Source organism: Macaca nemestrina, chromosome 12 (genome assembly GCF_043159975.1).
Source record: "Macaca nemestrina isolate mMacNem1 chromosome 12, mMacNem.hap1, whole genome shotgun sequence".
Classification (NCBI taxonomy): domain Eukaryota; kingdom Metazoa; phylum Chordata; class Mammalia; order Primates; family Cercopithecidae; genus Macaca; species Macaca nemestrina.
In genome coordinates this window covers 85,287,777-85,300,404 of record NC_092136.1, presented here as the reverse complement: position 1 = coordinate 85,300,404, position 12,628 = coordinate 85,287,777, and the positions used below count along the sequence as shown (strand labels likewise).

Below are 12,628 nucleotides of genomic sequence, written 5' to 3'. Positions count from 1 at the left end.
TCTAAATATTTCTTTATTGCTGAGATATAAATGGAGAAATATTTTCATTAGTTCCGTTATTAAATATCCTTTGTTACTCTTTCTAAACTTTCCCCAAAGAAATTAATTAACATATATTGTTCTGTTTCCAGGCAATTTTCAATTCTTGTGATGGTACCAGAAATAGTTTTAATTACTTTTGCAAGTAAATTTAATAATGTTAAAAATGAATATTTATTAAAAACAAAGACAAATTAAATCTATTAAATTTCCATAAAATGATTTGTTATTTTATTTTATTTTTTGAGACAGGATCTCATTCTGTCACCCAGGCTAGAGTATAGTGGCCTGAACATGGCTCAGTACAGCCTCAAACTTCCAGGCTCAAGTGATCCTTCCATCTCAGCCTCATGAGTAGCTGCGACCACAGATGTGTGCCACCATGCCTGGCTACTTAAAAAAAATTTTTTTTTTTTTTTTGTAGAGATGGAGTCTCACTGTATTGCCTAGGTTTGTCTCAAACTCCTAGGCTCAAGCAATCCTCCTGCCTTGGGCTCCCGAAGTGCTGGTATTACAGGTGGGAGCCGCCATGCCCTGGCGATTTGTTCTTTATTACAAAGTTCTTTTTGTTCCTGATGCCATTAAACTTAGACTTTTTTTTTCCTGTCATTTATTTCCATTGAACTGTGAGAAGCAGAAACATAATTTCTGGCTTTAGTAGGAAGAGTCAAGTCATGAAAACAGCCCTTATTAGTCAAATGCAAATTTTTTTGAAGTCATTTTCCCTAAACCTAAGATTTATAACTTCTCATGAGATTAAGTGAATTGAGGCCGGGTGAGGTGGTTCACACCTGTAATCCCACTATTTTGGGAGGCCGAGACTGGTGGATCACCTGAGGTCGGGACTTTGAGACCAGCCTGACCAACATGGTGAAACCTCGCCTCTACTAAAAAATAGAAAAATTTGCCGGGTGTGGTGGTGGGCGCCTGTAATCCTAGCTACTTGGGAGGCTGAGGCAGGAGAATCGCTTGAACCTGGGAGGCGGAGGATGCAGTGAGCCGAGGTTGTGCCATTGCACTCAAGCCTAGGCAACAGAGTGAGGTTCCGTCTCAAAAAAAAAAAAGTATTGTTAAATTATTTGATTAGGATCATACTTTGTATTTAATAAATGTATAAGAAGTAAATTTCTCTCTAATACTCTTTTTCTTTTTTTGAGACGGAGTCTCGCTCTGGTCGCCCAGGCTGGAGTGCAGCTGCACGATCTTGGCTCACTGCAAGCTCCGCCTCCTGGGTTCATGCCATTCTCTTGCCTCAGCTTCCCGAGTAGCTGGGACTACAGGCGCCCACCACCACGCCCGGCTAATTTTTTGTATTTTTGGTAGAGACGGGGATTCACCGTGTTAACCAGGATGGTCTGGATCTCCTGACCTCGTGATCCGCCCGCCTTGGCCTCCCAAAGTGCTGGGATTACAGGTATGAGCCACTGTGCCCAGCCCCCCCAATATTCTTTAACTGTTGAGCTCACCTTGAGGTTTTAAAATTATTACCTTTAAAAAAAAATTTTTTTTTTTTGAGACTGAGTCTCGCTCTTGTTGCTCAGGCTGGGGTAAAGTGGCACAATCTCTGCTCACTGCAACCTCCACCTCCCGGGCTCAAGCGATTCTCCTGCCTCAGTCTCCCATGTACCTGGGATTATAGGTGCACTCCCCCACGCCCGGCAATTTTTTTTTTTTTTTTTTTGAGACGGAGTTTCATTCTTGTTGCCCAGGCTAGAATGCAATGGCACGATCTCGGCTCACTGTAACCTCTGCCTCCTGGGTTCAAGCAATTCTCCTGCCCCAGTCTCCCGAGTAGCTGGGATTGCAGGCATGCACCATCGCGCCCGGCCAATTTTGTATTTTTAGTAGAGACAGGGTTTCTCTATGTTGATCAGGCTGGTCTCCAACTCGTGAACTCAGGTGATCCTCCTGCCTCAGCCTCCCAAAGTGCTGGGATTACAGGCGTGAGCCACTGCGCCTGGCCCCCGTCCAGCTAATTTTTGTATTTTTTGTAGAGATGAGGTTTTATCATTGTTGGCCAGGCTGGTCTTGAATTCTTGACCTCAGGTGATTTGCCTGCCTCAGCCTCCTAAAGTGCTGGGATTACAGGCATGAGCCAACAAAATGCCCAGCCTTAAAAATTGTTAATACCTTTTTTAAAATTGTGAATTCATCCTAGTTAGTTTGGGGAGATAGTATGAACTCCTATTCACCATGACTTAATAATGACAATTTAAAGATAATTGTCAATTATCATAGAAACTATATGGATGTTTAAATTCCTTGTTTCCTAGACTCACTATACTCAGTCAAATAGAGAGCAAGAAAAAGGAAAGAGTAGAAGCTGACAGTGACATTTTTATCTTGAGTGTCTGGGCAGATGGTGAAAAAGGAAATGTAAGGAGGAGAGAATATTTGAGGAGAAACTTAATGAGTTCTGCTTTAGGTACATTGAATTTGAAGTGTCTTTGGGACATCCACGTGAAAATATTTGGCAGGGAAAAAAATGTAGTTTCGGAGATGAGGACACACACCAGTTAGTGCTGAAGATGTACGTTTGTGAATCACATAAGAATAACTCATTAACAAGAACTGCGTGTAGCTGAAGTGCGTCCCCTCAAAAGGCAATGAACTTTGTTTCATAGATGGCATTGAAGCACAGGTTGGGTGGCTACTTTGTATCTAAAGAGAATTTCAAGTAGAAGGGTAGATTGGGCTAGATAAGCTTAAGGTACCGCTGTCCTCATAAACCGGAAACAGGCTACTAAGAAATAGAATTCAATGACTCTATTTGACTGCTAGAGTTCCAACTTCTCTGCATGGCACATAATGTGGGCCAGACATACTTCTCCATTTATTATGATAGATGTGCCATACAATGTTAAGATGTCAATAATAGAGGAAACTGGCTGTGGCGTATGTGAGAACTCTCTTAGTATCCTTGCAATAATTCTGTAAATTTAAAACTGATTTTAAAAGTTTATTTTTTAAAAAAGCAGTCAAGAGCAAAACCCCTTTCATGCTTCCTGGCGTCTCTGAACTTACTGGAGAGTCATTCATTGAACAGTTTTATGCAGAAGATTGACAAGACCAGGTTTATGTTTCATTTATTTATTTAAGTATTTAATTATTTAATCATTTATTTTATTTAAGTTCTAAATTTTTTAAAAATTTAATTTAATGTTTTGAGACAGAGTCTCACTGTGTTGCCCAGGCTGGAGTGCAATGACACAATCTTGGCTCACTACAACCTCCACCTCCTGGGCTCAAGCAATCCTTCTGCCTCATCCTCCCAAGTAGCTGGGACTACAGGCAGGTTTATGTTTTAGAAAGAGGACTCTGAGGCAGTGTGAAGGAGGAAAGGGAAGATTCCAGTCTAGGCAGGAAAGAAAACCAGGTAAGACACAATTGAAAGATCCGGGTGAGAGATAATGAGGCCTGAAATAGGACGATGGCAGAGAAGGAGAGGTGGTCAAAGTAGAACTGATGGGATTTAGAGGCCTTCTGAATGTGGTGAGTGAAAAGAACATTTCTAAAATAGTTGGCTCTTTGGCCGGGGATGGTGGCTTACACCTGTAATACCAGCACTTTTGGAGGCCAAGGCTGGTGGATCAGTTGAGGTCAGGATTTTGAGACCAGCTTGGCCAACATGGTGAAACCCCGTCTGTACTAAAAATACAAAAAAAAAAAAAAAAAAAAGAAAAATTAGACGGAGCATGGTGGCATGTGCCTGTAATCCCAGCTTCTTGGGAGGCTGAGGCACAAGAATCACTTGAACCTGGGAGGCAGAGGTTGCAGTGGGTCAAGATCATGCCACTGCATTCCAGCCTGGGCAACAGAGTGAGACTCTGTCTCAAAAATAAATAAATAAATAAAATAAAAATAAAATAGTGCTTGAACAACACATGCAGATTTTTTGTTTGTTTGTTTTAGATGGGGTCTCGCTCTGCCACCCAGGCTGGAGTGCGGTGGTGCAATCTCAACTCACTGCAACCTCTGCTGCCTGGGTTCAAGTGATTCTCCTGCCTCAGCCTCCTATGTAGCTGGGATTATAGGTGCTCACCACTACGTATGACTAATTTTTGTATTTTTAGTGGAGATGGGGTTTCACCATGTTGGCCAGGATCCACCTGCCTCAGCCTCCCAAAGTGTTGGGATTACAGGCATGAGCCATTGTACCTGGCCAACATGCCAGTTTTTTTCAACCAAACACAGATAAAAAATGCAGTATTCCTGGGATGCAAAACCTGCCTATACAGAGGTATATACTATAAACACGCTATAACCCATGCTATATACTATAACCCATGCTATATACTATAACCCATGCTATAAACATGGGCTTTGCAGGGCTGACTGCCAGATTTGAGTGTGCTTGGATTTTGGTATAAGTGGCAGGGTAGGGGTGGGGGTCCTGGAACAAATCTCCTGAGTATACACAAGGGGTGACTTACAAGTTTCTGGCTTGGGTGACTGAATAATGGTGGGATCCTTAAGTAGGGCAGATAGAGTAGGAGAGGAGGCAGTTCTGGGAAAAAGGGAAGATGCAGTCAGTTTAGGAGTTTGAGATGTCTGTGGTGCATTTAGGTGGAGTTGCACAGCTGGTTGTTGAATATGTGGGTTTAGAGCCTGGGATTGAGATCAGTTTCAACTTGGACGGCATGCTTTTTAGGCCTGCAACATAATTATCATCCTCAGACACTTCTTCCCTGGTATACTGGGAAGTATACTGTTTCCTGTTTTTCTCTTCATCAGTTTACTTTCTTGTTTTGCTGACATACATGGTTAAGTAAATTCTTGAGAAAGCATGAGAAGTATTGTGAGCCCTTGCATTTCTGAAAATAGCTTTATTTGTCCTTAATCTAGTTTAGCTGAGTATAGAACTCCAAGTTAAAAATAATTTTTCATCTGAACTTTGCTATTGAAAAAATCAAATGTCAGTTTTGGTCTTATTCCTTTGTAGTTAACTTCACCCCCACCCCCACCTGCTTCTGCCAGAAACTTTTAGGATTTTCTTTTTGTTCTTGGTGTTCTGAAAATTCATGTCCTTTTCAGAACCCTGATATTTTCTTCTATTATTTCATTGATGATTTCCTTTCTTCTATTTGCCCTTTTTTCTTTCTTTTTTCTTTCTTTGAGAAAGTCTATCACCCAAGCAGGAGTGCAATGGTGTGATCATAGCTCACTGCAGCCTTAACCTCGTGGACTCAAGTGATTCTCCCACTTCAGCCCCGCTGAGTAGCTGGGACCACAGGCATGCACCACCATGCCTGGCTAATTTTCTTTTATTTTTTGTAGAGCCAGGATCTTGCTCTGTTGCCTAGTCTGGTCTTGAATGCCTGGGCTCAAGCAAGCCTCCCACCTCAGCTTCCCGAAGTGTTGGGATTACAGGAGTGAGCCACTGCTCTGGTTCTTATTCTTTCTTTCTGAAATTACTATGTATTAGTTGGATATTGTACATCTTACATTAGTACTCTATGTCTCTTATTTTTCTTCTTCCTTTTTTTTTTTTTTTTTTTTGTATTGTGGTCTTCCCTGTTTTGAGAGTTGTTCTCTGTTCCCTATTTTATTTTATTTTATTTTTGAGACAGAGTCTCAATGTGTTGCCCAGGCTGTAGTGCAGTGGCTTAATCACAGGTGACTGCAGCCTCGACCTGCTGAGCTCAAGCAGTCCTCCCACCTCAGCCTCTGGGGTATTTGGGACTACAGGTGCTCACCACCATGCCTGGTTAACTTTTCTAGTTTTTGTATAGATGGGGTTTCACTATGTTGCCCAGGCTGGTCTCAAACTTCTGGGCTAAAGCGATCCTTCTGCACTGACTTCCCAAAGTGCTGGAATTACATGTGTGGGCCACCACGCCTGGTCTTTTCCTGTTTTATATTTTATTTTTGTTCTTAAAACATCTTGTTCTATAAATAAAATACCTTCTCAGATTTAAAAAGTATATATATATATTGAGATGGAGTTTCACCATGTTGCCTAGGCTGGTCTCAAACTCCTGCACTCAAGTGATCTGCCTGCATTGGTCTCCCAAAGTGCTGGGATTATAGGTGTGAGCCACTACACCTGGCCAGCTTTTGTTTTGTTTTGTTTTTCCACTCTGTTGCCCAGGCTGGAGTGCACTGATGGGATGTTGGCTCACTGCAACCTCTTCCTCCTGGGCTCAAGCGATTCTCATACTTTAGCCTCCCAAGTAGCCTCCCAAGGTGGCATGCGCCACCTTGCCCTGGTAACTTTTGTAATTTTAGTAGAGATGGGGTTTTTCTATGTTGGCCAGGCTGGTCTTGAACTCCTGGCCTCAAGTGATCTGCCCTTCTTGGCCTCCCAAAGTGCTGGGATTAGAGGTGTGAGCCACTATGTCTGGCCAGATTTTTTTGATTATACTAATAAAAGACCTTTACAGTTCCCTAAATTTTTTCTATTTCTTCCACAGGCTGTTTTTGTTGTTATTGTTTACTTTTTATTTTGTTGTTAATTCACTTGGTCTTTCTCTTCTGTTGTGCTAAATGTATTCAAATGCCTGGTGGTCCTTGGATGTCTATTTATATTAAAGAAAAGTCTGGGGAATGGCATGGATTTTCCCCACCACTGTGTAAACAGGTCTGTTTTCATACCAAATTTTTCCTCTGAATGGGAATGTGGACTGGAGACTGTATGTGGTATGGCAGGTGGTGTGAACTGGCAAATCCCAAAGGATGAGAAGGCAGGAGAGGGATATTAGGTTATGGCTTCCTAAATGCCAACATAGGAAGGATTTTCTGTGGGGCACAGAAATATCTAATGTCTACACTAGAAACCTTTGCCTTTATCTGATAATTTGTTCAGTGTTCTCAGAGGACAGTCATTGGGTTCTTAGTTCAAAAGTAAACACTTTGGTGGTATGTGAGGGAAATTGTAGAGGGTGATGGTGGATGCTTACTGATACAGATGTTCCCTATTCAGACCATCAAGTAACCCTCTTGTTTTCTGCTTCAGTTCCCATTCCCACCATCTATAGCTCACACAGACTCTGAGCAGAGACTCTCCCAGGTTTCCAAAAACATTTGAGTTTTGCACATCCTCTGTAGTTCTCTTGTAACATCTGGCCCAAGTAATAGCTTCCCGTTTCATCCAACAACATACTCTCACATTTGCTTTTTGTCTTTCAGAAGATTTCTGAAATCTCACCTGCTAGTTAACTCCTCTTGTTCTCTTTGTGGATGAGTTCTTTTTGTATTTTTATAATTTTTATAATTTTATTTCAGTGGGCCCTCAGGAGAGGTAGGATGCAGCCTACCATCTTGAACTACAATAAACAATTCACAAAGGTTTTAACCTAGCTGCTTCCTTCACCTATGATCTAAGCTGTTTATTTGATTAATGCCTTCAATGAGTATATCTATATTCATTGACATTCATTCATTCAATAACTAATGAGCACAGATTATTTATCAGGTGCCATGGACATATAGTTGAAAAGCTATAGCCTGCTCTGTGTATTAATGAGACAGATGCATAAATAGACAATTTCAACATATTTTAGCAAGAGTTACAATAAAGCAAGGAAACACTGGGGAAGGAGCACCCAAGATTTCCTGGAGGGATTACAGAATGATTCACAAGGAAATTGGTAATCAAAGTCCAAGCCTGAGGATGAGTTGGAGTTTTCTAGACAGATGAGGGTAAGGAGATATGGAAGTAAGAGCAGAGGACCGACATGTACAATCTAGGGAAAACAGTACAGTACCTCGTAACAAAGAATTATCTGGTTCAAATGTCAGTGGTACAGACCAAAGGAGACCATGTCATCCAAAAGAGGCAATTTAACCCAGCAGGGAATCAGCTTAGAATGGTCCTTTAGACTTGCCCCATCACCCAGGAGGAAGTAGGCTCATGAGGAAGACCAAATCAAGTTTTAGGACATAAAGAAACTTTGCACATTTGAGTTTACTGTGTGAATTATAAACCCCAACTTTTTTTTGGTTATTATTGAGATTATTTATGATATTTGTTGAGTAACAGCTTGTAGTGAGATGAGGACTCCACTTGAATTTTATTTTGTCTCAGTCAGTCAAGGTACCATGCTTTTCTCATGACTTCAGTTCATAATGAAAAGTCATTTCTAGTTAAAAAAAAAGTGAGAACGAAGAAATTGCTTTTGATGAATTCCACTTACCTCTTTTTTGAGCCAGTCATTCTCCCAGATCTCTAGATAGCTGCCCTTGTCAATGAGCTTTACAGCATTCTAAAAGAAAGTTTCCGGGTTAAGGAAGAGTTGCCACATGCTGATTCATAATTTTAGCAACAGTGATGTGCAGTTAACCTGCATTTAGATTGTGTCTGCAATTACTTTAGGAACATACTTAAGAACTTTTGGTTTGGTTGTTCATTCTTTACTATCCTATTATATTGCTTTTTCTGATTTACACTCTCTATTATAGGTGATTTGGAGAACTGGACAATGTGTAACTGACCATTCAATTGACCTCCATTGTGACCAAATCTGACTGCTATGGTGAAATCATGTTTCACAATTCAGATGGTTAAACTGCAGTGATCAAACATTCTTTAAGTTTATAGTCACAGACATAATCCAACATATAGCAAAAACATGAAGAGATTACTATCTTTTTAATTTGAAAAGATTTTGCATGTCAGTAATAACAACATACATATTTATAAATCTAACAGCAAGTAGTTTCAGGATAGGCTGTAGCTGGATAGTCTCCTGAAGAAAGGCATTTTAGACAAAGAAGGCAAAAAAGTCTTACTTTGTCAGTAGGTTCATAAAATATAAATTTATTTTCAATTACATGGATATTGAAAAGAATTTTATAGTGAATAACCAACTATATTTCTCTGCAAGATGCTTTTATATGGATACCATGGTACAAGTTCAATATTTAGTAACTGAAGGGCACAACCAAAAGAAGAAAAATTAAGAAAAATAATCTAGATCATAAACATGGACAGAAATGATTGAAAAGTGTGTTAAGGGTAAATTTATGTTAAAGTCTTTTTTTTTTTTTTTTGAGATGGAGTCTTGCTCTGTCACCCAGGCTGGAGTATGGTGGTGTGATCTTGGCTCACTGCAACCTCTGCTCCTGGATTCAAGAGGTTCTTCTGCTTCAGCCTCCTGAGTAGCTGGGATTACAGGCGCCTCCCACCATGCCTGGCCAAGTTTTGTATTTTTAGTAGAGACGGGATTTTACCATGTTGGCCAGGCTGGTCTTGAACTCCTGGCCTCAAGTGATCCACCCGCCTTGGCCTCACAAATGCTGGGATTATAGCCCTATTAAAGTCTTTAAGAGTTGAAAGATTTGCCATAAAAATTTTTCTTTAAGTCATGCTTAAATTACCAGTGGACCTATATTTCTTAGGAACCAGGAATTTTTATACTCCAGCTACAACTAATAATTCTAGTTTCCTCCAACATAGAATTTCATTTGGACAAAAGCAAGAAGCTACTCCCAACTGAAGTTAATTGGCTAATGGCTGGATTCACTAACAGTGGATCGGCGATTTCAACCTTAGTTACACATTTGAATCTCCTAGAAGCACTGAAAAATCCAGAAGCCCACACAACATCCCAGTGCAATGTATCAGCCTTCTCTATGGGTGAGATACAGGCATCACCTGGGTTAAAAAAAATTTCTCAGGTGACTCTAATGTGCATCTGAGGTTGCACAGCATTGTGATTATAGGATGTTGAACTGTATGATAAAATAGCCAGCTAAAATGAGGAAAATTCATTCAAGCATGTGAGTGTTTGACATTATGTGGAGAAAAGAAAATGTATAGGTTAGTGATTAGGAGCAGTGATCTGAAGGAGTCCTCCTGAAATGAATCTGGATTCTCCCACTTGCTCTGGGCAAGTCATAAAACTTCTCTCTGCTCCAGTCTCCTCATTAGCAAGTCTCTATAGTTTACTGGATTGCTGAGGGAGTTAAATGTGAAATGTTTGAAAGAATATTTAGAATAGTCCTCATGATATATGCTTGAAGCTATATGCTTATTTGGCCTATATATCTACCTTGAATCATCTTAACTATGGTCAGATTACTTAATGGTTGATTTCACCATGTGAGTGAGTCAGATTCACTTACAAAGTGACTGAATTGCATGAGCAGACAGATTGCTGATCAGTTTTCCAAAACCTTCTGTATTTGTGTAAATTAGTAAAAATAATGCAATAAGAGAGTAAGACTAAAAGAACAACTAAACCAACAGGGATGCAACAAATAACAGCAACTGAAATTCAGTAAGGAACCTTTTTGAAAAAAGACCAGATGTTTATGATTCTGAGAAAAGAATGTCCCAGATGAACAGACAATCTCAGTCGGACCTCACTGAGGTGAGGATAGTTTGAAAAGAGGTCAAGGCCGGGCGCGGTGGCTCAAGCCTGTAATCCCAGCACTTTGGGAGGCCGAGGCGGGCGGATCACAAGGTCAGGAGATCGAGACCACGGTGAAACCCCGTCTCTACTAAAAATACAAAAAATTAGCTGGGCGCGGTTGTGGGCGCCTGTAGTCCCAGCTACTCGGGAGGCTGAGGCAGGAGAATGGCGTGAACCCGGGAGGCGGAGCTTGCAGTGAGCCGAGATCGCGCCACTGCACTCCAGCCTGGGCGACAGAGCGAGACTCCGTCTCAAAAAAAAAAAAAAAAAAAAAAAAAGAAAAGAGGTCAAGACTGTTAAAAAAAAGATTTTTTTTTCAGGTATTTTGTGTAAAAACAAAGGAATTAGAGAACATATAAGATTGAAAATTATGCCTCAAAAATATATTATGTCCCAAATTTTTAAAGTGCCAGCAATGTAGAGTATACTCTTCTAGGTTTAGATATATAAGAAAGTACTTTTTAGACAAATTATATTTCATTTTATAATTCATTAAAAACTTTTATTTTAATATTTTGTTACAACCATTATTACAGGTTGAGCATGCAAAATCTGAGAATCTGAAATCTAAGATGCTCCAATGAACATTTCCTTTGAGCATCATGTTGGCACTCAAAAAATTTCAGATTGTGGAGAATTTCACTTTTTCAGTTTTGTTTGTTTGTTTGTTTGTTTGAGACAAGGTCTCACTTTGTTGCCCATGCTGGAGTGCAGTGGTGCAGATACGGCTCACTGCAGCCTTGACCTCCTGGGCTCAAGCAGTCCTCCCACCTCAGTGCCCCAAGTAGCTGGCACTACTGAGCTGGGACTAGCTGAGACAGGGTTTTGCCCTGTTGCCCAAGCTTGGTCTCAAACTCCTGAGTTCAAGCAATCCACCCGCCTTGGCCTCCCAAAGTGCTGGGATTGCAGGAGAGTGCCACTGCACCCAGCCCGGACTTCTTTGGATTTTGGATTTGGGGATTTGAGATGCTCAACTGGTATAATACAAATATTCCAGAATCTGAAGAAATTCAAAATCTGAAACGTGTCAGATAAGGGATATTCAACCTATATTTCTTATACTTAAAAAAATAACTGATTAATAATTCACTGATTAGCCAAGAGTGGTGGCACACACCTGTAGTCCCAGCTACTCAGGAGGCTGATGCGAGAGGTTTGCTTGAGCCCAAGAGGTGAAGACTGGAGTGAGCTGTGATTGTGTCACTGCACTCCAGCCTGGGCAATAGAGCAAGATCCTGCCTCGAAAAAAAAAAAGAAAGAAAGAAAAAAGAAAAAATTCACTGAGCTCTTGTTTCTTGTGAGAGATTATAGTACTTAAATCATCTCATTTAATCCTCACACTATTTCTTTAAGGTAAATACTAGTATTATTCTCCATCTTATAGGTTAGGAAACAGAAGCCCAGAAAAGCTAAGTAACAAATTCATTATACAGCCAGTAAGTGTAGAACTGTGATTTGAACTCAAACTGTCTACCTTCAGAATCCACATTCCTAGGTTTGGATATAAAAGAAAGTATTTTTTAGACAAATTATATTTCATTTTATAAATCATTCGAAACTTTTATTTTAATATTGTGTTACGGCCATTATTACAGGTTGAGCATCCCAAATCTGAGAATCTATCCAAAGTTCCTAACCACTATAATATACCCAAAGGAAAAATAGTAGGAAAATGTTTGTTTTGTTCTGTTTTTAAGAAAATTGAATTATACCTGTGTGGCCCATTCCTTCTTTTGGTCCAGTTGCAACAAAGTTTCTTTGGTTATTTTCTTTCTAGCATCTTCCAAAGTGATTTTATAGTGTTCTTTTTTAAAAAAAAAAAAAAAAGAAAGAAAATTAAAAGCCTTATCAAGGCTGATTCTAGGTAAAACTATGATGTCAGTAAATTTTATTTTCCATCATCCTCAGTTCTCCTTTCTACACATATTTTTTTCTGAATTTTCAGGGTACATTTTTACTGAAGAATCTAGTTCCTCCAATTGGAAGATAGACTCTAAGAATTTACTAATACGTTAATGTGAATTAGTTTAAGACCTCTTACACAAGAACATTTGTATTTTCAAAGGACTGTCTCTCCAAAGACAGAATTTCAAACAGTTTAGCATTTGTGTGGCAGTCTACCCTTCATACACACAACTTACTACTCCACAACAGAAATATGAAGACTTTATTATCTATTCGAGTAGCATTCTGTCTGACTTCATCTAACTAGATTTCGACTATTCTTGGCATGT

At 39.9% G+C, this 12,628-nt stretch overlaps 1 protein-coding gene across 5 annotated transcripts in view; it reads right to left on the bottom strand.

Moving 5' to 3' along the window:
• LOC105468857 (coiled-coil domain containing 83) overlaps positions 1-12,628 on the bottom strand; it is a 113,380-nt gene that overhangs the window by 19,055 nt on the left and 81,697 nt on the right. For all 5 annotated transcript variants that reach the window (XM_071075400.1, XM_011719297.3, XM_011719298.2 and 2 more), the window contains exons 6-7: positions 12,107-12,198; positions 8,175-8,243 (exon numbers count right to left, since the gene is read on the bottom strand). In XM_071075400.1, coding sequence (XP_070931501.1) covers positions 8,175-8,243; positions 12,107-12,198 — 161 coding nt within the window. The remainder of the gene's footprint in view (positions 1-8,174; positions 8,244-12,106; positions 12,199-12,628) is intronic.